Here is a 27,295-nt window from a genome sequence, read left to right on the forward strand (position 1 = left end):
CTCCATAATTTTAAGAAGACCGAAATCCCATCAAGCATCTTCTTTGATCACAATGGTATGAAACTAAAATTCAGTTACAGAAAGAAAACTGAAAAATATACAAACTTCTGGAGGATAAATAATGTTCTACTAAGCAGTGAATGGGTTAACAATGGGATCAAGGAAGAAGAAATCAATAGATATCTGGAGACAAATGAAAATGAAAACACAACAACCCAAAATCGATGGAACACACCCAAAGCAGTTTTGGAGAGAAATTCATAGCAATACAGGCCTACCTCAAGAAACAAAAATCCCAAATAATCTAACCTTACACCTACCTAAAAGAACTAGATAAAAAGACCAAACAAAGCCCAAAGTGAGCAGAAGGAAGGAAATAATAAAGATCAGAGTAGAAATAAATGAAAGAGTCTTTAAAAAACAAAACAAACAAACAAACAAACAAACAAAAAAAAAACAGTAAAGATCAATGAAACCAAGACTTGTTCTTTGAAAACACTAATAAAATTGATACACCTTAGTCAGACTCATCAAGAAAAATAGAGAGAGGGTCCAAATAAATAAAATGAGAAATGAAAAGAAGTGACAACTGACACCACAGAAATACAAAGGATTATAAGAAAATACTGTGAACAGTTAATTATATGCCAACACATTGGACAACCTGGAAGAAATGGATAAATTCTAGAAACAGAATCTTCCAAGGCTGAATCAGGAAGAAACAGAAGATCTGAACAAACCAGTAACTCCTAACAGAATCGAATCAGTAATCAAAAATATCCCAACAAACCTGGACCCAATGGGTTCACAGGTAGATTTTACCAAACAGTCAATGAATAATAAATACCTATTCTTCACAAACTATTCTAAAAAATTGAACAGGGAAGGCTCCCAAACTCATTTATGAGGCCAGCCTCAGCCTCATACCAAAACCAGACAAAGACACTGAACAAAAAGAGACAAAAAAAGAAAAAAAATTTATAGGCCCATATACCCGATGAACACAAATGTAGAAATCCTCAACAAAATATTAGCAAACTGCATCCAACAGTACGTTAAAATAATCATACACCATGATCAAGTGGGATTTATTCTTGGCATGCAAGGCTGATTTAATATCCACAAATCATTAACATGATACACCAGGTAATAAAAATGAAGGATAAAAATCAGATGATGATATCAATAGATACAGAAAAAGCATTTGACAAAATCCAACATACTTGCTTAACAAAAACTCTCAGCAAAGTGGGGTTAGAGGGAACATACCTCAACGTAATAAAGGCATATATACAATTCCACAGCTAACATATTCAACAGTGAAAAGATGAAAGCTTTTTCTCTTAAGATCAAGCACAAGACTAGGATGCCCACTGCCTTCTTTATTCAATGTAGTATTGGAAGTCCTAGTCCCAGCAATCTGACAAGAGAAGAAATTGACATCCAAATTGGAGAAGATCTAAAATTCATTTGCAAATGAAATGATACTCTATATAGAGAACCCTCAAGATTCCGCCAAAATCTATTAGAAATAATAAGTAAGTTCAGTAAAGTATCAGAATACAAAATGACTATTCAGAAATCTGTTGCATTTTTATACGTCAATAATTATCAGAAAGCGAATTTAGGAAAACAATCCCATTTACAATTGCATCGAAAACAAAGTACCTAGGAATAAATTTAACCATGACCTGTACTCAGAAAACTGTAAGACACTGAAGAAAAATCGAAGATACAAATAAATGGAAGCATGTACTGTGCTAATGGATGGGAAGAATTAATATTGTTAAAATGTCCATACTACCTAAAGCAATCTACCAATTCAGTGCAATCTCTTTCAAAATACCAATGACATTTTTCACAGAACTAGAATAGATACTCCTCAAATTTATATGGAAGCAAAAAAGCCACAGACCAAGAAGAAAAAAGAACAAAGTTGGAGACATCATGCTATCTGGTAGCAAACTCTGCAGTATGACCAAAACAGCATGATACTGGCATAAAAATAAACACATAGATCAATGGAACTGAAAAGAGAGACCAGAAATAAACCCACACCTATATGGTCAATTAATCTGTGAGAAAGGAGACATGAATATACAATGGGGTAAAGACAGTCTCTTCAATAAATGGTGTTGGGGACACCAAATAGATACATACAAACGAATGAAACTATCAATTTCTACACCATATACAACAATACACTCTTGTATATTTAATAGATGGATTTAAGACTTAAATGTAAGACCTGAAACCATAAAACTCCTAGAGGAAAACATAGGTAGTAAACTCTTTGACACTGCTCTTAGTAATTTTTTTTTTAATAGTCTCCTCGGGCTAGGGAAACAAAGTAATAAACAAATAGGACTACATCAGACTAAAAGGTTTCTGCACAGTGAAGGAAACCATCAAAAAAATGGACAACCTACTGAATGGGAAAAGATACTCGCTGATGATCCATCTGAGAAGGGGTTAATATCCAAAATATGTAAAGAATTCATACAAGTCAATACCAAAAGAACAAACAATCTGATTTTTTAAAAATGGGCAGAGTACATGAATAGACATTTCTCCAAAGAGGACTACAGATGGCCACTAGACACATGAAAGGAAGCTCAACATCACTAATCATCAGGGAAATGCCAATTAAAACCACAATGAGATATCACCTCACACCTGTAAGAATGGCTATCATCAGTAAATTAACAGATAACAACTGTTGGTGAGGATGTGGAGAAAAGGGAACCCTTAATGCACTGCTGGATTGTAAATTGCTGCAGCCACTATGGAAAATAGTATGGAGGTTCCTCAAAAAGTTAAAAATGGAACTACCCTATGACCCAACAATCCCACTTCTGAGTATTTGTCCAGAGAAATCCAAAACACTAATTTGAAAATATATGTGCACCCCTATGTTCATTGCAGCATCATTTACAGTAGCCAAGATATGGAAAGAACCTAAGTGTCCATCAGTATAGGAATGGATAAAGATTTGGCACATATATACAATGGAATATACTTGGCCAGAAAAAGAATAAAACCTTGCCATTTGTGACATGGACAGTATTATGCTAAGTGAAATAAGTCAGACAGAGAAACACAAATACATATTATTTCACTTACATGTGGAATCTAAAAAACAAACAGCAGCAAACTCATAGATGCAGGGAACAAATTGATGGTTTTCAGATAAGAGGTGGTTGGTGAGCTGTTTGAAGAGAGTCAAGGTGTTCAGAAATACAACTTGCCAGTTATGAAAACAGTCAGAGATGTGAAGTACAGCATAGGGAATATAGTCAATAATATTGTAATAACTATGTATGTTGTCAGATGTGTATCATACTTGTCTGGTTGATCACTTTGTAAGTTACATACATTTCTAATCACTATGTTGTACACCTGAAACTAATATAATATTGAATGTCAATTGTAATTGAAAAAAATTTTTTTCTTAATTGTACATGCATTTAACAATGATTGCTAAACTGATTTTGGAGATGCCCAATGATAAAATCAAATAAAGACAGTAGGAAAGGAATAGTTCCAATGACAAAGTGATGGGAGATGTTATTAGAATTGTGAAACTGTACTAGTGATCTCAAAACCTGAATTCTGATCATTTTTCACCTGACATTAGGAATCCACTCACTATGTGGCTTTCTATACTCTTTATAGCAGCAAAATCAATCTGCTTCTCCATCTTAGATCCTTGAGCTGATCAGACCTGGAAGATTAGGAGACAGAATCTAAGGCAATTTTTTTTTCTAAGTATGTAAGTAGTACATACACATTGTAGAATAAAAAGAATGGGGTGGGGGGGAAGTCACCTCTAACCTTGTCGTCTATAAGGAGCATTATTGCCACTTTACAGTACCTCCTTCTGTTTTCTCTTCAGTGTGTCAGTCCTGTCTCCATTCCATTTAACATAGTATCGGAAGTACCTTACATCATTAAATTTTTAAAATAAGTGTAATTTTAAATGATGGTATGATAGTCCATCATTTTTATGTATTCTCAAATACTATTTAATATTTTAAAAGTCAGTTTAAAAGTCAGTCTGTTTAAAAGTCATTTAAACAGAAACCCTAACTTTATATGCAAGAAAACTAACACATGAAATACCTTTGCTTTTGTCTAGAAACATAGAAACTTGGTGTTGTAGCTATTATAAATAAAACTTAATAAACATTAATAGAAATAGGAAAATGTATTCATCAGTATGATGACATTTGCTTATTAGACACATCTTTGAAAATAGGGACTAAAAAACATCAATAAATAAAACCCATCAAACGTTAGATAATGAAGGAAGTAATACCATGTTTCCTCGAAAATAAGACCTAGCTGGACAATCAGCTCTAATGCGTCTTTTGGAGCAAAAATTAATATAAGACCTGGTATATTATATTACTATATTATATTATATTATATTATATTAATTATATTATATTCTAGGTCTTATAGTAAAATAAGACTGAGTCTTATGTTAATTTTTGCTCCAAAAGATGCATGAGAGCTGATTATCCGGTTAGGTCTTATTTTCTGGGAAACTCAGTAAGGACCTCTTGTGGTAGAATAGTTGTTAGCCACTGCAGTGGAAGTACCATCCACTCCTGGAGATGCAGACAGACAGCAGTGTGTCTCACCTTTTTTTTTTCTTTTTCTTTTTTTAAATCATAGTCTGCCTAAGGGCCTTTTTAGGCCTTGCTTCCCCTATTCAATCCTGCCCCCCTGCAACAATGAAAGTTGAATGCCACACATATACTACATCTCTCTGTGGCCCTTAGGAGAGCCACAAACCCTGTTAGCATCTAAGATCTTTTTTGTCCGTCATGGACCTGTCGGGATGATACTGCCCTCATTTAGAATGCATTGCATAAAGTAGTCACTCGAGGCATTATTGTAACCATGCTTTCAGCAGGCTGATTCCCATGCCACCTAGGACTTTATGTCTCTTCTCTTTAAAGTTCAGAAAATGAAAATTGCATCCAGATTTACCCTTAAACCAGTGCTTCTCAAATCTTTCTCCACACCAGAGTTAACAACACAGGGACTAAGGCTTTAACTAAAAGTGAACAATCACATGTGTGAAATTGCTTCGACGTCTGTGTAATCTCAAAAATGTATGCAAATTTTGCATCGTATTCCTCAGTATGTCTGTATTCATTTCAATATTAAAAAATATTAGCATTCTCACACCCTTGAGTAAAACTGGTGCTCCAGGAAAATGTGCTATTTATATTAACATGTACTTACTTTGGTGTTGTTGCCTTTGATCATAGGAGTTTAAAAATACTAGAATAAATGCATGCCCTTCCAGTGTTTTTAAGGATGACATTTGGCCAGGTACAGAAATTCCCATAGAGCTGGTAAAATTCCGTAGTCATGCCGATGTATTACAAAATGACAATATAATAACTTTAGGGGAACTATGAGATAGTTGTATGTTGTTTCATTGCTGCCTTCTAGTTCCCACGTCCTAAAGTGAATAAGGAAGTGGTGTCTCCTACTTTTAGACACGGAGAAAGAACAAGTGGGGACAGTGAAGGCTGCCTCGTGAGCTTTGTGAAGACATGTATACAAAGAGGGATTGGTTTTAAGCTATTTGCTATAATGATCAGCATGCAAATGTTTTTGTTTTTCTTTAAAATGGCTTCATTATTCAGCTTTTAACATCTTGCTTGTTAATATCTTGCTTAAGCACTTTCTATAGAATTGGCACTAACAACAAATTCCATGTTTTTTCCTCTTCCATACTTCTCAGACATACCTCTTCATTTACAGTAATTGCTGTTTTGAGTATAGTAGTTATCACTGTGAATTCATTGTCCTTTTTGTTTAATGGTTTCCTCAGCACATACACTGAGCATACCATGAATTAATTTGCATACTTCCTGAGACAGGATGAATACCTCTAAAAATGGAAATGAAAAAGTAGATTTGGAAAGTGAGAATACTAAAAGTAAATTGCTTATCTCACGGTCCCTCAAAATCTTAGTAGCCAAACTGAGATGCATCTGACCAAAACAATCTAACAAAAAAATTAACATATTCCAAATTAAATATTCACTGATATGTAGAAACTTATATATAACTGGTGGCAAAAGTTACAACACAGATTCCATTTTACTTCCATTTGTAGGCTCTTAATACATGATACAGTTCAACTTCTAAGCACTTGTAAGATTCTGTAGAGATCTTAGCATCATTTTGGTGAAATAGATTTTGAATTAGGGCAATGAGGACTAAAATTAAATGAGCTAAGAGCTATGAATTCTGGATTTAAAGGAGGAATCTATCAAAAAAAGATAAATATTTGCTTCAAGAAGGTTTTGGGGTTTTTTTTGCTTCAAGGTTTTTTTAAATATCTAAAAATGTCTTCAAAATCTGTCATGATTTCTTCTAGAGGTTGTTTAAATCATTTTCTCTAGTTGCTGTGTCAGATATATTTTGAATGCAAAAAAAATACCAGTTCCAGGATAAGAGAGATATTTTCATTACTCTAACTAGAATTTTGATTTGATCATAATGTGTGTGTGTATCCCTGGTAACTTAGGTTATGTGTACTATTTATTTTTTTCCAAGTAAAGAATAGCTTTCTCTTAAATAAAATTAGCCATCTAAATTCCACTGCATTTGGCGAGTATTAATTATAGTAGCCTCACAGGTAGGTATGTTTTTTGGGGTTTTTAATAGGTGCCATCTTTTTAAATGTCATCTACCAAGATCAAAGATACATGTGTTTATTAATAATCTAAAATCTTTAAGTCCTGAGACTTCATGACGGTTATATTTGATGTGTCTCTGGCTTCCAGAGTACCCTCCCATGTCAGTAGTGTGTATACATAGCTGTGCTTTTCACACATGCTTCACATTTATGTGCCCTTCTCAGTATTTTGGACAGAAACAAAATAACATTAGCAAACCTCAGAAAATTTCCAGCAGATTACAAGAAATTTAAGACTTATATTTAGGTCTAGATACTTTTCTTACGGAAATCAGAATAGATGAGATTTCAGTGTATTGATTCTGTGGGAATTGATTAAGGAAAGGCTTGCTAGAATTTCTGATAGTTTTTTGGAAATGATTAGAAGCAAAGTATAATTTATTGTCCATCTCTGCATGACAAAATGGAAAGACTTAATAGAAAACTGGAACCTCAAAACCTGGTAAAAAAAGGAAATTTAGCAGACCATAATAATTTGAGATGTTCAGTTACAAATGCAAGAAAAAATACAGACTTAACAAGAACCAGGAATTAATATGTTCTTGTGTATGAGCATAATTTAATAAGTTTTATCTACCACCATATTTTTTTTCCGAACTGGGCATTATCCTATAAGAAATAAAAAAAATAAGTAAAAGTAAGACTATTTTCCAATTTGGTGTAAAAAAGCATTTTTATCCTGGATGCTTTTATTTTATGCATAGTGTATTGATACTGCTAGAATTGTGACTAGAATGATTTTTTACCAGTTGGCATTTCATAGAAAAATTGCATACTTAGAAAAACATGAAATAATGCATCCGATAACTTTTTATGATTTAGATTTGATTATTAGTGAAAATACCCATTTACAGTATCTCCTGAAACTAATGGGAGATGTGGCAAGGCAGCAGAGACCGGGAGGGACAGGAGTCAGGAGGCATTTGGATTCTGGCCTCACCTTCCTCATTTATTAATACTTATCTGTGTCCTTGGATTTATCATTTGGCATTTGTCTGTGGTCTTAAGAAAAATATTAAATAAATGTTGATGTCTACATAGTCTTACGGTATTTCATGGCATAAATTTGATAATTTTAGTTTTATGTCAGAAGCCTAGATTTTTAAAAATATTAAAGTACCAAATCAGACATAAGGAAATCCATGATAAAAATGCCCTCTCAAATTACCAGCCCGTGACCTGGTGATGTGTATGGGGTGATGGCCTGTAATTAATTTTCTTTACTCTTAATAAGACTATCTTCCATTCATGGGCACTAATGTCATTTGATTTAACTCTGAGAGACTATTATCCTGAGGGGGCTGATCTGGAACCCATCTGGCCCCTGCTCTTGTTTCTGCCGACTTTGCTTTTTCTCAAGCAAGACTTCCCATGTTGGAATCTGGATAAAGTATTTGAGCAAAGCACTTCTTGTTCAGCCCAGCGACTAACAGTAGAGTCGAAGCATCTACTCTTTTCTTTTTTCCCCCAACCTTGGTATCAGTAAGGCATCATTTTACAGCATTATTAACTTGAAAAAAATCAGAAAGGCAGAAACACTACAAAGCATGATTCTCAGCAGTTCTGCGGTGACATGGGTGGGTTGGAGGGTCTGGAGCAGGTGTTCTGCCAGGAGTATCTATGAGCTTGTAACAGAGTTTCTTCCCAAGCAAGTTCCTCCACCTGGTAAGTAAGTCTGAGCTGTAGTGCCAGCGTGAAAACCTTTCTTTTTCAGACAGGTTTTATTGTTTTCTTCTGTATCTCATTCCATATGTCTCGAAGAGTAATATGCGGAATTGGGGATACATTTGTGTTAATTTATCAAAGTTCCAACACATTCTATCTCAGTTTTCTAATGTTCAAAATGAGGACAATATAACCAACCCTACAATAGTATATAAAAACGTAAAAAGGATTTATTTGTAGAGATAATGAAAAAGAGGTTTTCATATAAAATGAGATCATACTAGTTATTATGTCTATTTTAATCTCATTATGTAAATGATATTTCTCTTTAAAATCTAAACAGATGGTTCACAAGCACCAGCTAGACCTCCTAAACCACGACCCCGCAGGACTGCACCGGAAATCCACCACAGAAAACCCCATGGGCCTGAGGCGGCACTGGAAAACGTTGATGCAAAAATTGCAAAACTAATGGGAGAGGGTTATGCCTTTGAAGAGGTGAAGAGAGCCTTAGAGATAGCCCAGAATAATGTTGAGGTGGCCCGTAGCATCCTCCGAGAATTTGCCTTCCCGCCTCCAGTCTCCCCGCGTCTAAACCTATAGCAGCCAGGAGCATAGACACCCAGGTGTAGAGCTATCGGTGAATATTCCAGGACTATGGAAAGGAGAGAAGTACAGTGGAATTCAGCAGAGAGGGTGTCTCCTCCTCACGTGGCATCTTGACCGAAAGAGGCTTGGAAAGGCTGCTTCTCAGAAGACAGCTGCTTGCTCAGGATGTCAGCGGCTGCGGCTTCCTTACTTTTGCTAGCCATACGTTTAAATCAGGGTCGAACTGACAAAAATAATTTAAAGACGTTTACTTCCCTTGAACTTTGAATCTGTGAAATGCTTTTCCTTGTTTACAAGTTGACAAAGTTGCAGTTTGTTTTGAGTTTTGTTTTTGGTTTTTTGGGTGGTTTTTCTGTTTGTTTGTTTGTTGTTGTTGTTTTTTGATACTTGTACTGTGTTCTTGACAGACCCTTTGTAGAGTGGTCAGGTCTGCTGTAACATTTCCCACCAACTCCCTTGCTGTCCACGTCAACAGCTGAATCACGTTCATTTCATTTTGATCTCACCCATCACACCCCCATCCCGCCACCCAGGTCCAATTCCATTTCTCCCATTTACAAGATGCTTTAAGGGTTCTGATTTTCAACGTATCAAACTAATGCAAAAAAAAAAAAATGTGTGGCCTTCACTACTGAGTCTTTTTTGGAAACCATTGCTTTTGAGAGATGGGGAAAATCTGAATGTATAAAGCATTTTTTTTGTCAGTGAACTGCCTTTTGTAAGAGGTTTTCATATAATATAGAGGAGCTTCCCTTTTTAGTGTAAGTTTGGGGATCTTTTATCTTCCATATTCTCATCTTTGTCATCCCAGGGGTGTCACGACTGTAAAAACCTAAAATATTAGAAAGCAACTACTGCAGATGTGGGAGAAATACACTTGCACATGACTATGCCTTTTAAAGTTATATAATGAGGTCCCGTGTGCCTGCATTACTTTAAGGATAGTGAATAAGAGGGCCGTCTCCCTGAAGTATATTAATAATTTTCAAATAAAATTATGGTCAGACCTCTTCTAAAGTAGAATAGAGTTCATTTCCTATTTGAGTGATTACTCAGGTCCCTAACAGGTTTAGGAACCAGTTCATATTGCAGCAGAAACATTAAATCTTTGATGCACTGTTAAGTGCTAACGCTACTGTGGCAATGTTTGTTTTGCAAAATTCTTAATTTTCTCTCTGCCATCAAATTACAGTTCCTATTTAATTTTTAGATTCTCTCATTGCTTCACATAGCTCCATCTAGTCAGGTGAAAGAAATTTATATAGTTTTGCCTTTTTTGCAAAATGGAGGTTGGTTCTTCAGAAACCGTGTTAATACTTTTAATAAATCTACAAATATTTATTGAGCATCTGTGATGTGCTCGGCGCTGTTTTTAAAGCACAAACTGCCGCAAGCTGAGTTCAATATGTTTTGTAATTCTTTATCTGCACTTTCAATGGTAAAGTCTCTGATGAACAAAACCTGGAAGGTTTCCACCAAAGCTTCAGAATTTTCAGGCAGTTTTTGCTTTTCTTGTGAGAAGTTAGTGGAGGAATGAGACAAAACCAGGTCTGTATAAAATGTCTGCACCCACAGAAGGTGTTCTAAATATGGACTAATTGCAGGGTTGTGCATGTTTCTGCCACTCCTTCCTTCACACGCAGTGTGATATAAAAAGATACATCTGATAGTGAGCCTCTCTTCAGGACTTCACAGGACATGACCAAACATCCATCAGATCCCACAAAAAGTAGTGCTGTTCAAGACTTGTGTGGTCGCCACGTTAACCTGGGAGGGGAACCGATGCATTCCTTTGCAAAGCGACACATGCCCTTGACAGTTTTGCTATAATGATACGAGGTACTTGAAGAGTCAGGTCTTGGATAGTTTGTGCTTGTGTTTTAATTTCTTCAGGTGAGTCTGAGTTGATTAATGTCCCTGGAAGGGAATTTTTAATTTGCCTTAGATGTTCTCCCTGTGAGTTAGAGATATGAGTGCAGTTTTGTTTGTTTTTTTTCACACATTTTAAAATTATATTGGCTAATTCTCCATTGCTTTATGAACTCCATGTTATGTCATCATGGTTTTTCACTTGTTTTATCAGTTTCTGATGTCACGTTGGAATAGCACTGTATATTTTGGCTTTTTTATGACTCGCTGATCACAGGTACAGTCTAAAAGCCAAAAGTTTCCACTTTATTTGATAACATTGTTATGACAGACTTAATAGATTATGGAATGGTGTAAAATACAAATGTTAGAAAGCAGTACACTGTTATTCAAACAGTTTTCAAATGATGTGTGAAAATTCTCCAGTGAGAATTAGAAGGATGATGATACAATAAATTTACACCTGAAAAATATTTTTAAATCTATTTTGCAAAGAACACCTACTAGCCTCCACCAAAATCTCTCTGCATCTTGTACTCAATGGCAACCATTAGTTTATCATTAAAAACAATGAATCAAACACTTGTACAGAATGGAACGGAAAGAGGGACTCTATCAAACACTGTCATGAAAAACCCATTGCTACCCATTACCTATGACTTACCAAACTCAAAGAAAAAAATTTAAGGAGATAATTAAAAATATTTTTCATTATAACAGTGACTGCCCATTAATGGTTGGAAATGATCCAGACTGGGTTTCACTGTAATCCAAAAAGTTAGACATTCCTCTCATTTGTCAAGACTGGGTAATACGATTATTTTTTAAGCCAGTATGTTATATAATCCCTAATAATTAAAACAAATCATGACTAACATTAACCTCCCCCACCCCGCAACATGTCCTGGGAGTAGAAGTACTTATTGTCAATGACAGTCAAGTAAGTGAATCTCCATAAACTTTTTCCCGCTTGATGTTGTCTGTAAGAGCCCAGCCAAATTTTCTGGAATTGAATCAGAGCAGTGCTTATTATGGTTAACTTGAACTCTTTCAACAAAGATGACCCTATCCATTTCCCTTGCCCACATTGCAAATAATCTTAATAATAGAGCCCTAATTGCAACTTCCAACGTCCCATTTGTTAACATTTCACACAAAAGAATACTTGCAAAGATTTCATAATGTGAATTTTTTTTTCAGTTCCAGAAGCATTTTCTACAGTTTGGACATTATTTTTCCTTTCAGATTTTCAACTTGAAGCTTTAATTTGCACTGAACTATCTAACCTGGTTAAAATTTTGATTATTTTTCTTAAGCTGACAGATTTGGAAGCAAATTGCAGTATGTTTTCAACAATACAGGTACTGCCTGTTAACCTGGAATTTTAGTGCTTCTAGCAAAAGTTTCCAGAAAAAGACAGCAATAGAGTGAAGGGTTTTCTTCCCCATTACTATTTTATTTTTTTTAAATGCCTTTTTAAAACTTGTCTAATGTGGCAAAATAGTTATGTGTTCAATTAATTTATATTTTATGCATCCTTTTTCAATTCTGGTTATTATGTAAATTCAAGTACTTTATCTGTTCTTTTAAGGTATTTTATAAAATGAATTAACTAAATGCAGAGTTGGTATTTTATTTTTCAAATGAACACAACATTTCTTTCAGAGCATTTCTATGTTGTAATTTTTCTTCATGTTAAGCAAAAGACATTTAAGAGCTAACTGGACCAAATAATGCAAAGTACCCACCCCAGATGATTTATCAAATCCCAAAACCATATCATTTGAAGATATTTGCATAGTCAAGCTACTCCCATGTGTTAGAATTGAAAGTCAAAGTTATATTAAGGTTCCAAGTAGGAAATACCATATCTGGGAAAGGCTGAATGATGACATACCATATACTTGATAACTCCTAATCAGCAGTAACGTCTGTTCTCTAAATTGATTTTTCTAATCATTTGTTACTGGCCAGTGTGTAGTGGGGAGAGAACAATGGAGATAACAATGTGAAGAACTACTTTTATATCAAGAACCATAACAGAATGTTGTGAAAGTAATGGTACATGCAAAATCCCATGCTTAGTAGAATTATACCCTTAAAGCACACACAATTAAATGGGAGATACACATTAGTAATTCCAATACAATAAATGCTGTACATAATTTATCGCACTGTAAGGGTATTGTGTGCTTATGGTATGTGTTTAAGAACTAACTTTTATTGGGCCCTTGATAACACTGTTTCCCCGAAAATAAGACCCAGCCAGAAAACCAGCTCTAATGCGTCTTTTGGAACAAAGAGTAATATAAGACTTAGTATTTTATATTATTATATTGTATTTTACATTATATTACATTATATTATATTTATATCCGGTCTTATATGAATTTTTGCTCCAAAAGACGCATTAGAGCTGATCGTCCAGCTAGGTCTTATTTTCGGGGAAACACAGTATGTTCAAGGAACTTAGTATTAAAGCATTTTATTTAATCCTTTCAACAACCATCATGCCTCTTCGAGGACTATGGAAAGAAAGTAGGGTTGATGCATTCCTTCTGGAAAGTTTGACAAATGAAAGGCTGAACAGAGTCTTATTCTGTCAGCCTAAAAGAGGAGCAAGGATTTTTTTCTTGCTAAGAAAGAACTTGGGGAGGTAAAACTTTTCAATCAGGAACAGTGCGCACGGTAACACACTGTTATTTAGACAAAGGCAAGAAGCAGTGGGGCTGGAGGAACACAGAAGAGACTAGAGAGGGTCTGTCAGTGCCTAAAGTGGAAGGGCAGTGCAAGCCACTCAAAGGTCCTAGGAACCACAGGATTCAGAGTCACTGGCTGGAGGTCAGAGATGACAACTGACAATACTCAGGAATTAGGGTGTGCCTAGCAGGAAGAGTTGCCATGTCAAATGACAATTAGACAACAAGCTCTGGGAAATTTAATTTGCATGCCTTTTCTTTATGTCTGTCAACTGTTTAATTTTCAAGGGAAACTTGGGCAGTACTCTTAATTATCTATTTTTTTCTTCTTTTGATCCCTACTGACTACCCTCTTTTGGATCTGAATTATGACTCCCTAGAATTTTGAATACCCTCTAACTGACCTTCATGGCTCTAGTGCAAAACAGAATGAAGTTCCTGAAATTCAAATTCAATGTTAATCCTTGATCTAAAACCCCTTATGGCTTTTTATGGTAGAGATTCCTTTTCTGCATTGTTCTTTATACTTCCCAGCTCAGCTCCTCTTCACTTTTGTTGAGCTTGCAATTGTTCAAATGTGCTCTGTCTTTGTGCATGCCAGTCCTTCTGCATACTACTTTCCCTTTTTCCAGCCTGGCCATCTCTTACTCTTTAAAGCCAGATCATGAATCATTTCCTGTCTTGTCCCACAGGTTGAGCTGAGCAAGGTATCTTTTATGTCTCACACAGCACCAATATCATAATACTTAACGTGGTTTTACAATTACTTCAATCCGTAGATGGCCCCAACTACACTGAACTTTAGTAGAGGAAGCATGCCTAATTTATGCCTGTATCCCCGAGCGCCTCATACTGAGCCCAGCACATGGTCACAATAAATTGTTTCAAATAAATAAAAATTGCACATGTAAGTAGCAAGTAGTGGAAACAGTCCTGAGTTCTGGTTTCAGCTCTGCCACTAGCTACTGGTGTGGAAGGGCATCTTTTCTTTGACCCTGCTTTTTTCACACAGGGATGAGAAGATAAGCCTACTCCCTAATGCCATTACAGTAGATACCTAAGTTTTTTGTTGTCATCGTTGTCACTGGATGAGGAGCAAAGTTATTTAGTAGTAAAAAAAATCAGGTTCACAAAGTAAAGGCTAGGAGATTTAAAAATTTGGTAAAGCTCAAACCTGTTTTCTAGTAATTTGAGAAGCTAAGAATACTTAATTCTTCATAATGAGGTTATGACAAACATGTCTATTCAAAAGATTACTACTCACAGACTCCCATAACAACATAATAAAGGTTAAGAGTGCAGGCTGTAGTCACGATAGCATTGTAGGCAAATCCTGAACTCACCTCCAACCACGAGCACATTAAAATGACAATTAATTAGGAACACTGAGAACCACCAGAAGTCTAGATGAACGGAATTCCTATAACTAGGGATATAAAGAAGCCACGTGAAGATGGGTAGGAGGGGCAGAGATATGGTCAGGGCCAGTCCCACACCCACAGTGTAGTGAATTAATAATAAATGGGAGGGGAATCTTTGCTGCAGAGGTCCCCCCTGAGGAACACGAGGTCTGTGCCCCACAGCAGGCTCCCCAGCCCAGGAGCCTGATAACATCTGGCATTGAACGCTAGCAGGGATTACTTCCTAGAGCATTGAAGGGCAGTGAGATTGAGATAAAAAGATTTGTGCACAAAATCACTTGCTCCGAGCTCCAGCATAAGGCAGAAGTTCCAGCAGAGCCTGCATCATATGGTGAAGAATTAAATTGACTAACTTCAGGGTGGGGGCTGTAGGGGCGAGGATTGGTGAGAACTCTTTCAGGGGACAGAGCACTAGTGGGCTCCACTGTATCTTTATTGGGATTTCCTCCCACCTAGCTAGCCCGGTGCAGGCAAAGACAAAATCTATAGCTCTCTATTCCATTAAAATGTAGCTCTCTGTTAATACCATTCACCCCACCCAACCTAGTTGCCCTGGTCAGAGCCAATTCCAGTGACTCCAAACCCTCCACACAAGCAGTAGCCAGCCTCGAAATGCACCTCAGTCTCCTGGATGTGCTCAGCTTCAACACAAGTGGCAGTCAGCCTTGGCTCACTTGGCTTGTCACTGTAGCTCCTATCAAGCAGCCCCAAGCCTGCCGCAAGTGACACTGGCCTCGGTTCACATTGAAACTCCCAATAAGAGGCCCCAAGCCTGGCACAAGAGGCAATCAGCCTCAGCTTGCATCATAGCTCCCACCAAATGGTCCCAGGCCTAACACAATCAATGGCCTGCACCAGAGGCCCTCCCAAAAGGCTCCAGAACCTACATACTTGGCAGCCAGCCTCAGACCACACCAGAATTCCACCCAAGAGGCTCCACAACCTACACACCTGATAGTGGCATCAGCTGCCACCAGAGCCCTGCTAAAGCAACTCCTGTCCCATGGGACCAGACCCCAAACAAAAGCTCATCCATTGTACTCTTGATCAGTCCTTACAATCAGCCTGAGGGTCAACTACACCCACTGACATGTCCGCCGCAATCACAGCCCAACTACAACAGGAGGGCACATGCAACCCATATAGGGGACACCTGTGGAGCACATGTCTCTTGTGACCAGGGAGGACTGTGCTATTGGGCCACACATTTCACCCTCTACATAAGGCCACTCTTTGAAGTCTGGGAGATACAGCAGATCTACCTAATACATAGAAACAAACACAGAGAGAAAGCCAAAATGAGGAGAGAGAGAAACATGTTCCAAATGAAAGCAAAGGACAAAACTCCAGAAAAATAATTAAATGAAACGGACATAAGAAATTTATCAGATACAGTTCAGAACAATAGTTATAAACATGCTCAACAAACTTGGGAGGATAGATGACTCAGTGAGAATTTTAACAAAGATATATATATATAATGTCTCAGAGCTGAAAAATACAATAACAAACTGAAAATACACTAAAGGGAACCAATAGCAGATTACATTATACAGAAGAATGGAAGATAAGGTAGTAGAAATCACCCAATCAGAGCAACCAATATATATATATATATATATATATATATATATATTTTTTTTTTTTTAAATGAGGATGTATAAGGCACCTCTGGGATAACATCAAGAGTACCAACACATGCATCAGAGGTGTCACAAAAGGACAAGCGAGAGAGAGAAAGGGCTAGAAAACCTATTTGAAGAAATAATAACTGAAAACGTTCCTATCCTGGGAAATGAAATAAATATACAAGTCCAGGAAGCACAGAATCTGAAACAAGATGCACTCAAAAAGGCCCACATCAAGACACAACATAATTAAAATGCTAAAAGTTAAAGACAGAGAATCTCAATAGTAGCAGGAGAAAAGCATCTAATTATGTACAAGGGAGCCCCCATAAAATTTCCAGCTGATTTTTTCAACAGAAACTTTTCAGGCCCGAAGGGAATGGCACAATATATTCAAAGTGATAAAAGAGAAAACCTACAACCAAGAATGTTCTAGATATATTAGCCTACGTGCTGAAGCCATTAAGTTAGGTTACCAGCAAGGTTACTATTCAGAATTGAGGGAGACATAACGAGTCTCGCAGACAAGTGAAAACGAAAGGAGTTCATCACTACTAAACCAGTATTACAAGAAATTGTAAGGAGACTTCTTTAAGTGGAAAAGAAAAGGCCAGAACTAAAAATAAGAAAATAAAGGAAAGGAAAACAAAAACTCACTGATAAAGGCAATACTTAGTAAAAGTAATGGATTAAGCAATTATAAACCTAGTATGAGGGTTAGAAGAAAAAGTAGTAAGATCATGTGTAAATACAATATTAAATTAAGGGATACACACACATACAAGATGTAAAATATGATTACAAAAATATAAACATAGCAGGGATGAGTCAGAAATGTAGTGTTCTTAGATGTTTGAACTTAAGTGACCATAAACTTAAAATAGTCTGCTACAAACATAGCTATGTGAATCTCATGGTAACCACAAACCAAAAACCTGTGATGGGTTTTTTGTAATACACACACACACACAAAAAAAAAATAAAATAAAAAGGAATTCAAACAAACTCCTATAGAAAGTTATCATGTACAATAGATGAGAGCAAGAGAAGAACAGAGAAGAACCACAAGAACCAGAAAAAATTTAATAAAATGGTTATAACTATATAATTATCAATAATTACTTAAATGTAAATGGACTAAATACTACAATCAAAAGACATAGGGTAGCTGAATTGATAAAGAACAGAAACTATACATATGCTTCCTATAAGAGACAGACTTTAGATCAAAAGACACACACAGACTGAAAGTTAAGGGATGAAATAACTTATTTCATACAAATGGAAACAAGAAATCTCTGGGGTAGTAGTACTTACGTCAGACAAAATAGACTAAAATAAAGGCTGTAACAAGAGACAAGGAATGGCATTTCATAGGGATAAAGGGATCAATTCAACACGAGGATATAACTGTTATAAGCATCTATGCACTCAACATTGGAGCACCTAAATACATAAAGCAAATATTAACAGACATAAAGAGACATCAGAAGAAGTACAATAGCTGTAGGAAACTTAACAACCCACTTACATTAACAGATCCTCTAGACAGGAAAACAGTAGCTTTAAATGACACATTTCAGATGAACTTAATTGATATTTATAGAACATTTGAACAAAAAAGGCAGAATACACATTCTTTTCAGTGCACATGGACCCTTTTCCAGCATAGACCACATGTTAGGCCACAGAACAAGTCTCAATAAATTTGAGAAGACTGAAATCATATCAAGCTTATTCTCTAATCACAATCATATGAAATCAAGTACAAGAAGAAAACTGGAAAAAAACATGAACTCATAGAGGCTTAACAACATGCTACTAAACAATCAATGTGTTAATGTGGAAATCAAAAGTTATCCTGAAACAAATGAAAATGTAAATACAAATGTCAAAAATCTATGGGACACAACAAAAATAGTTCAAAGAGAGAAATTCTTAGTGATACAGGCCTACCTCAATAAACAGAAAACACAAACAGAAAAACCTCAAATAAACAATATAACTTACAGCTAAAAAAAAAAAAAGAAGAAGAAGAAGAAAAGAAAGAAAAGAAACTAGACCACTTTCTTACACCACATACAAAAATAAAGTTAAAATGAATTAAAGACTTAAATATAGGACCTGAAGCATAAAACTCCTGGAAGAAAACATAGGCAATAAACTCTTTGACATTAGTCTTTACAATATTGTTTTAAATATGTCTCTTTGGGCAAAGACAATAAAAGCAAAATAAACGAGACCACATCAAACTAAAGAGGTTATGTACAGTGAAAAAAACCACTAACAAACAATGGGAACCTATGAAATGGGAGAAGATATTTGCAAATGATATATCTGACAAGGGGTTAATATCCAACATATATAAAGAACTCATACAACTCAACATCAAAAACACAACCTGATTGAAAAATGGGAAAAGGACCTAAATAGAAATTTCTCTAAGGAGGACATACAGTGGCCAACACACACATGAAAAGATGCTCAACATCACTAGTCATCAGGGATATGCCAATAAAAACCAGAATGAGATATCACTGCACACCTCTGAGAATGGATGTTATAAAAAACACAAGAAAAAATAAGTGTTGGCCAAGATATGGAGGAAAAGAACCTTCGTGCCTTGCTGGTGGGATTGTATACTGGTGCAGCCACTATGAAAAATAGTATGGAGATGCCTCAAAAAACTAAAAACAGAACTACCTTATGACCCAGCAATTCCACTTCTGGGTATTTATTTGATGAAATTGAAAACACTAATTTGAAATATAAATGCACCCCATTGTTCACTACAGCATTATTCACAATAGCCAAGATATGGAAGCAACCTAGGTGTCCATCACTGGGTGAATGGATAAAGAGGAAATAGTACATATACACGAGGTGTGAACAATTCAGTGAATGTTTAAATTAATAAAATTTATTACAGTAAAAGACACATTGCCAGTAATCCCCCTCAAAATACTCCCGCTCGTTTTGAACACTCTTATCCCATCACTCTTGCCACTTTCTGAAACAGTTCTAGAAATCCTCTTTCATGATTATCTTTACTTTATCCTCCATCATGACAACGCTCCATGTCACACATTGTTCTGGTATGGCAAATTCTGTCAAATAAAAATCTTATGGTGTATCCTCATCCACATTATTCACTGGATCTGGCATCATGTGACTTCTGGCTCTTCCCCAAAGTCAAAATGGCCATGAAAGATAAACATTTTGAATCTATTCAGGACATTGAGGCTGCGACGACAGTGCAACTAAAGACACTCACAAAAGAGGACTTCCAGAAATGCTTCATAAAGTGGCAAAAACGATGGATGTGTTTGAAACGAGGGGGATTAATGTCAATGTGTCTTTTACTGTAAAAATATTTTTTATTTTTATTTATTTATTTTTTTTAACTTTTATTTATTTTAAGTGTGTTTTTCCAGGACCCACCAGTCTAAGTCAAGTAGTTGTTTTCAATCTAGTTGTGGAGGGTGCAGCTCATAGTGGCCCACGTGGGGATCGAACCAGCAACCTTGTTGTTAAGAGCACTGTGATCTAACTAACTAACTGACCGCCTCAATATTTTTTTTCCCATTTAAACGTTCACCATATTTTTTGATCATAACTCATAAATGCAATGTTACTCAGTCATAAAAAAAAAAAAATGAAATCTTGCCAGTTGTGACAACATGGACTGACCTACAGGGTATTATACTAAGTGAAATAAATTCGACAGAGAAAGACAAATACCATGTGATTGGACTTACACGTGGAATCTAAAGAAGAGAGTAAATGAGGAAACAAAACAGAAATGAACTCATAGATACAGACAACAAATTAATGGTTGCCAGGGGGACGGAGGGTGAGGTAGTGGGCAAAAAAGATAAAGAGAATTGAGCAGTACAAACTGCAAGTTATAAAAACAGTCATGAAGATGTAAAGTACAGCATAGGGGATATAGTCAGTATTGTATTATAATAACTATGTATATGGTGCCAGATAAGTACTCAACTTTTCAGGGTGATCACTTCATATAATATTGTCTGTCAACTATAATTTAAAATATATTTTAAAAAGAAATAATATGCATACCTTTTACATAGTGACATTTGAAATTTTTCTTGATCCAATAAAATATTATATTAACTGAAAAATAAATAAAAATAAAAAAATAAAGAGCGCAGGCTATTGAGCCAAATTGCCTAGGATCAATTCCTACCCCTACCACTTCCAAGCTTCACGACCTTAGGAAAATGTCCTAACCTCTCTGTGCATTAGTTGCCTCATCTGTAAAGTGGAAATAGCTAACACACACCTACAGTAAAGGATTGATAGGGAGACTCAATGAGAGAATACAGATAAAGAAGTTAGAATATACCTGGTACCATTAAATGCTCAATAAATAGCAGCTCTCATTACCATGTAACCTATCCAGGGAACTTAAGCCACATTTCACCTACCAGAATCCCCAGAGAAGACAGCAAAGAGAGAGTAGCATGCCTGATTTTGTCCTATTACTTCCTATAGCAAGGGGTAGACCACAGTGAAACAAGACTGTTCTGGCTAAGCTCAGGGAATATGAAATTTTAAAGGGTAATGAGCTACAAATTCAGCTGACAAATTGCAGAGTTGAGTTTTTAACATAAAATATTTCGTGCCTCACACACTCTTCCTGTGCTTGCTACTTGAAGCCGAATGCAATGCAGGTAGAGATCAGAGATGGTGAGATGACTGGACCACCAAAGGCTAGTGTGGGTTCCTCAAGAGCTGTTTTCTACCCCATTGACCATCAGTTAGACCAAATATTCACAAGTTCTTTATTTTATTAATAGATGAAAGCCCTTTTTTTTTTCAGTTTAGTTTAAAATCTAGTTCAGGCATGAAAAACAATTTTGTCATTGGTATATAGAGAAAAGTGGTATTGCTAATGGGTTCCTTTAGTTCCCTCATACTGAGTGCGACTGGATGTTGAAGAGGACTTTTTCTTTTTCCCTAGAATTAGGGTAACGCTCCAAAGCTGAAAATGAAAGATGCAAACTAAGTGCCTCCATATTCTAAAATCCCACCCAGCAAATCTCTGCAGGACCCATGAAGAAGTTGGTGGTAAAACTCTCTTCCACAGCCCCCAAAGCAAATAAGAAGATAATGATAGATTTGATGGCTGATCTGGAAGTGAGTGATGGGTGAGAATGTTATGCATTGAAACCACCTCTCCCAATTCAAGTAATGGTACCTCCAGACGACAGCCAGTTAGAGATTAAAAAACTGTCACTTGATTCTACTGGATGTCCGCTTATGCCGTAGATTTAACTGATCTGCCATCTGTGAATAACTGAGCAGAGTGAAAACAAAATGGTCAAGAGGAGTCTGCAGTGAATTACGTGACAAGCAGCCCACCACCGAGAGGGCAAGGATACATCACAATTGCACGGGACAAGCGGATCCCTGTCAAGGCAGGTGAGCTTGAACCATTGCAACAGGACCCAAGAAGCCTGCCTGCCAGGTTCTGTAAGTGAAGCAGCAAGAGACTCTGGGGTGTACACGACTGGATCAGGCATGAGGGAGTCCAGCCAGTGGATATCACTTACCTTGCATGTCAGACAATAACCCAGCAAGTGACTTCGTAAAGAACTCGCAAATGGTCGATGACAGAGTCCACATTTAGGGGCTTACCACACAGATGAAATAAAAATAAATCAAGGACGGACTGCAAGTGCACGTCTCATGTATAAAGAATATTGGCCCCCTTTCTTTAACTCTCTCTCCCTTGTCCCAATCCTGAAGAAGCAGAAATATGAGAGTGAAGAGCAATGGTAGAACAGAGTCGATCTTTCTCCTTTTCTTCTAGCCCTGAGGTTGAAGCCTGGCCAGGGCTGGGAGAGGGTGGACTGACTACACTGGATTAGAATGTTGGTGACCAGACAAGAAAAGAGTGACTTAATATTCAAAAAGTAATAATGAGAGAAAAAAACATCACACCTTACCATGTTGGCAGCCATTAGATTGAAAGTGTTCAGTCAACTGGTTACTAAAAGGAAAACAAATTTCATTTCAAATGGACTCACTGGTTTCCTTAGTTTAAAAAGATAGAATTCAAAGTGAGATGGCCATCCCTAGAGGGTCCTTATCTGGGAAGATGCTGTGAGCTGCACAGATCCAGTTTGTTTTTCTGGGAAAACCCCCAGCCTGGCAAGCTCAGTCCTGTCCAGCCCTCAAGCTGACTCACTCACCCACAGTCTCTTCAGTGGAGACCCTCTTCTTTTTCTCACTCAACAGTGTAGAGTCCAGTCTCATCCCCAACTCTCCCTTCACTGCAGACCCTCCTTCTCCCCCACTAAAATATTGAAACCTCTTTTGTTACTTTGTTTATGAAGTAAACATGGGGCCATGAAATAAAACATCTGGCAGCAACTTACCTAGAATATCAGTGACTGCGCTGAAATTATTCTCAAAAGGAACTACACGTTTCCCTGAAGAAATGTTCCAACGTAAAATGCAAATTATCTTTGCAGAAAATTAAACTTAACCACAAGTACTGAGGCCCTAGGCTATTCAGACATGAATCAAAAACAGTGGTACCAAGGCGCTTATTTGTATAAATGTTTAATCAGGAGCAATGTGCAATGTTACTTATCTGGAATTTCTTGCAAAATAAGGGAGAATAGATGGTTGTAAGCAAGACTAATGTATCTCTATTGGGCTTTTTAATCAGTGCTAACATAATTAAACATTTATATAGCACTTGGGGTTTGAGAAAGTTTTATATTTCCTTTTCAAAGTTATATTTCTCAAAACTCTTTTGAATAGGTACATTACAGTTGGCATCTTCTCTTTGCACATAAAGAGAATTTATGAGCCAGAGAACAAAATTAACTTTCCCTGGGTCACTCAAGAATTCACAAGAGCTAGAATTATAATCCATCAATTAGTTTCATGCTGAATGTTAGATATAAAAAAAAGGTCTAAAAACAATCAGGCAAGATCTATGCAATCCTTTTGTGGGCAAGAAACGGAATAGAAAATGAACAAGTGACTTTCACCTATTATTGTTATTGCATATTGCAGCAAGTGTGGGCCAGAAAGATAAATATGTTTAGTTACTGACTGATAGTTTTTTATTAAGAATAGTTTAATTGGCCAACACTATCCTGCAAAGTAAACAGAATCATGTAGTTGAACCTGAACCACATACAGCAAATTCTACGATGTGATTAGCAAATTGAAAATGTCCAGGAGTTAATCAATCTGTATTCTGAAGCGGCTTAGCACTACAGGTCATTCCAGCTAGCTATTTTCAATGTGCCTAATAACCTATTTTGTTATTAATTTACTGTGTATATTAAAAGGCAGAAAAGAAAAAAAATTACAGGGTGCCATTTCTCAACAAAAGAAAGGCAGGTAATTGCTTGATTCAGTGAAAAGCCAACAAATAGGGAAGGAGAACAAATAAATATTCTCACAGGTTAAATTTTTAAAAAATACATCTCTTTCATTTGTGAAGCTCTGATGTGTAACACAGAAGCACTTTTGGCCACAATGCTATTAATCTCTAAGAGGCTATAAACTTGTCATGTTAAGGACACCGCAAATTTAGCTTGAATATGCTTTGCTTTTCACATTAATAGCATGTAAGGACACTTATGCCTCTCATCATCACTTCAGCGCCTTGAGAAGACCAACGTTCTTGTTCTTCTCTCAGAGGACCACTACCACTTCAGTACATGACTTGTCAAATCTTTTGTGATATTAATCCCTTCAATTAATCTCACAGTGAGTTGAAGATGGGAACAAGAGCTCTGCTTCACTTTAGAGATCACACACCATCATCCCACCTGGAAAATTCAAAACTTTTCAAACCCTCCACATTAATTAAAATCTGTTCAGCTATCAATAAGGAGATTCAAGCTTCACTTTCTTCAAAAAAAAAAAATCAGGGATGTGAACTAACATTACAGAGAAAATGCTAAATCACAGCAGAGGTTTAAGCAGAGCTCATGCTCTATTTAATTTTGTGTTCTTCAGCTACATTGAACTAACTCTGGAATCCTCACATTTTACTTCATGCCCCAATTTCTTCACCTAGAAATAAGAATATATGACACAGATTGTGTGAAAATCCACAGATGAGTTTAAAAGACTTTAAAGGGCTTTAGTGATGTTCTCTACATTTTTAAAAGAATATATTCACAAATTCTTTACATTTCTCTTACAATCAGGAACCAGAACTCTCTTTCATTAACTGTTTACAGATTATTTTTTCCCAATTGCCCTAACATTCTGCTTCCACATGTAATTGAATCTCATCCAAATTCTTAGAAGGACATTCTAGAAAGTTGGTCATCTCAGTGAAAAAGCCCTCAGAAAGAGTTCTGGCATCTAACATTGTTCACCCACAACTTCAGAAGTCAGTCTATAATCTCATTCTACTCTTAACTTTCTTGGCATAGCAAGACACAGGAGAAATACACTCAATGAGATCAGATAGGTGACTGCCATTTTTGTTTTTGAGCTACATAAGCACGTCATGTCATTTCTCTATGCCCATTTCCTCATCTACAACATATCAAGTTTAGAATAACGTTTTTCCACAGATTCTTTCAAATCCCAATCTGTATGGTGGGGAGGATGTAACTAAGATGGCGACATAAGAGACTCATGAATTTTCCTCCTCCTGCAGATGCACTGAATATACAGCTACACATGGATCAATTTTCTCTGACAGAAATCCAGAAACTAGTTAAGTGACTCCTACATCAGGCAATTGAGGAAATACCCACATCGAAACAGGTAGGAAAGACTAAGATGCACTCTTGCCATAAATCCCAAAGCACAATTCAATCTGGAGGGAACCCCCAAGTCCTAGCTTCTCCCTAAGGAGGGAAAGGAGAGATAAAATGGTCCAATTTTTCAGTTACAAGATGACTATGGTCTGAAGATCTAATGTATAACAATGTAACTATAATTGATAATACTGTACTGTATAACTGAAATTTACTAACAGAGTAATACTTAAGTGTTCTCACAAAAAAGTAAATAATGTGAGGTATGATGTGTTAAATAACTCAGCTGTGGAAACCCTTTCACAATGTCTATGTATATCATATCCATCACATTATACACCTTAAGTGTATTACGTTTTTCGATTATATCCCCAATAAAGCTGAAAAAATAAATTAGGCATGGAAAAATAAATTGATATGGGAAAATATTCTATATACACTACTTAATCTCTTGATAATGACTGTGAAGACAATCAAACTTTACGTTTCTTTGAGGTTAAAATTTATATTTCCTTTTCATTAGAGGACGCGCAGAGTTAGCTTAATGACACATGAGTCACATACACCTAATTCTGTTTGTTGCTTCCCCCATGAATAATAATCTGGAAAGCTTTTCAGACAAGGGTGTACTTTCAGCTGAACTTCAGCAATGCCCGGATTTGGGAGCCAACACAATTTCAGGCAGCACTGCAGGGAGAGTTCTGCACCAGCTTTCGGCTGACTACACTGCTGTCTTTGGTGTATTATTAGGGAGATTAACTTTAAGCACTTAGTGGTTTAGTTCTGAGCAAGACGAGTGACATTTTGTTTCCATTAGGGTAGTGGGTTTGCAATAAATCCCTAAGTGTTAAATTCTGGGAACCTAGAGATAAGCAGCTGCTGAGAGCTTTGCATTCTCTCCTGTTACCTGAAGATGCCCACAGCACATCCTGCAAAACCTCCCCACTTGAAGAAATCTTTAAAGCCCATGTGCTAAATGTGAACTTATTTGGGGCATTACAGATGAGCTATTTTCATAGATGAATAGACCTGGAAGGGCCCTCAAGAGCTCATCCTGTTCAGCTTCCCAATCTCATTGCTTGTTATCTTAATAGATATCCACACCAGGTGCAATCCAGACCCAGTCTTTGCTAGATTTCTGACTAAGAGCTGTTTGCTATTCTTTGTCATTTCATAACATTCCTTCCAACTCTAAAGGGGAGTTCACAGCATGCACAATCTTTGCTTAGTTATGTAAATTGAAAGCAACGACATATTCTTGACATTGCAAGACTATTCAACATTCTGGTCGTGTACACATATTTAACATATATTTAGACACAATTAAGTTTCCCTTAGGTTTGTATACTCTGGCTACCTGTAATTCAAATATTATCAGTGAACATTGTTCAAACTTTAGCTCAAGCTATGAGTACCACATGGTGCCAGTTACAATCCCATGCTTCATTTTCGCATATGCAAGTTTACTGCTGAGGAACACAAAGGAAATTGCTTCATTCAAAATTATCCACCTTAAGGACTCAATGTCCAATGGAATGGAATGCATGCATTAGCCCCCAAATTCCCCACAAAAGATTTTTACTGACAGACTAGTTTCCTTATCTATAAGGAAAAAATGGTAGTACAGCCTCTCATTTATTTAAAAGAACTTGGGAAAAATTAAATAAGTAATATCTTGAAAAGTTCTGAAAAGATTATTCAAAACCAATTAATAATATATTGAAAGATACATTGTTTTGACCACTGCAAATGATTGCGCTAGTGTATGGTTAGTAATTCTGTCTTTGAAGTGAGAAAGGGGACTCTTTTGAGAGACAGTCACATCCTCATTTGAGGCCCCCAACCCCATCCCGCCCGGAAATTAATCAGCATGCAGCAAATCTGCTCTTTAGTCAGTGTTAAAATT

General features: G+C 36.5%; 1 protein-coding gene across 9 annotated transcripts in view; it reads left to right on the top strand.

Moving 5' to 3' along the window:
- Positions 1 to 12,487, top strand: part of CBLB (Cbl proto-oncogene B) — a 211,509-nt gene extending 199,022 nt beyond the window's left edge. For 5 of the 9 annotated variants that reach the window (XM_019742954.3, XM_074332483.2, XM_074332489.2 and 2 more), the window contains exon 18: positions 8,736 to 9,133. In XM_019742954.3, coding sequence (XP_019598513.1) covers positions 8,736 to 8,995 — 260 coding nt within the window. In that variant the 3' untranslated portion in view covers positions 8,996 to 9,133. Of the gene's footprint in view, positions 1 to 8,735 lie in introns of all 9 variants that reach the window. The other 4 variants (XM_019742951.3, XM_019742952.3, XM_019742953.3 and 1 more) reach the window with 2 other exon arrangements.
- Positions 12,488 to 27,295: the final 14,808 nt, after the last annotated feature.

This window comes from Rhinolophus sinicus, chromosome 17 (genome assembly GCF_057876585.1).
Source record: "Rhinolophus sinicus isolate RSI-liver-muscle chromosome 17, RSI-T2T, whole genome shotgun sequence".
In the NCBI taxonomy this organism is placed as follows: Eukaryota; Metazoa; Chordata; class Mammalia; order Chiroptera; family Rhinolophidae; genus Rhinolophus; species Rhinolophus sinicus.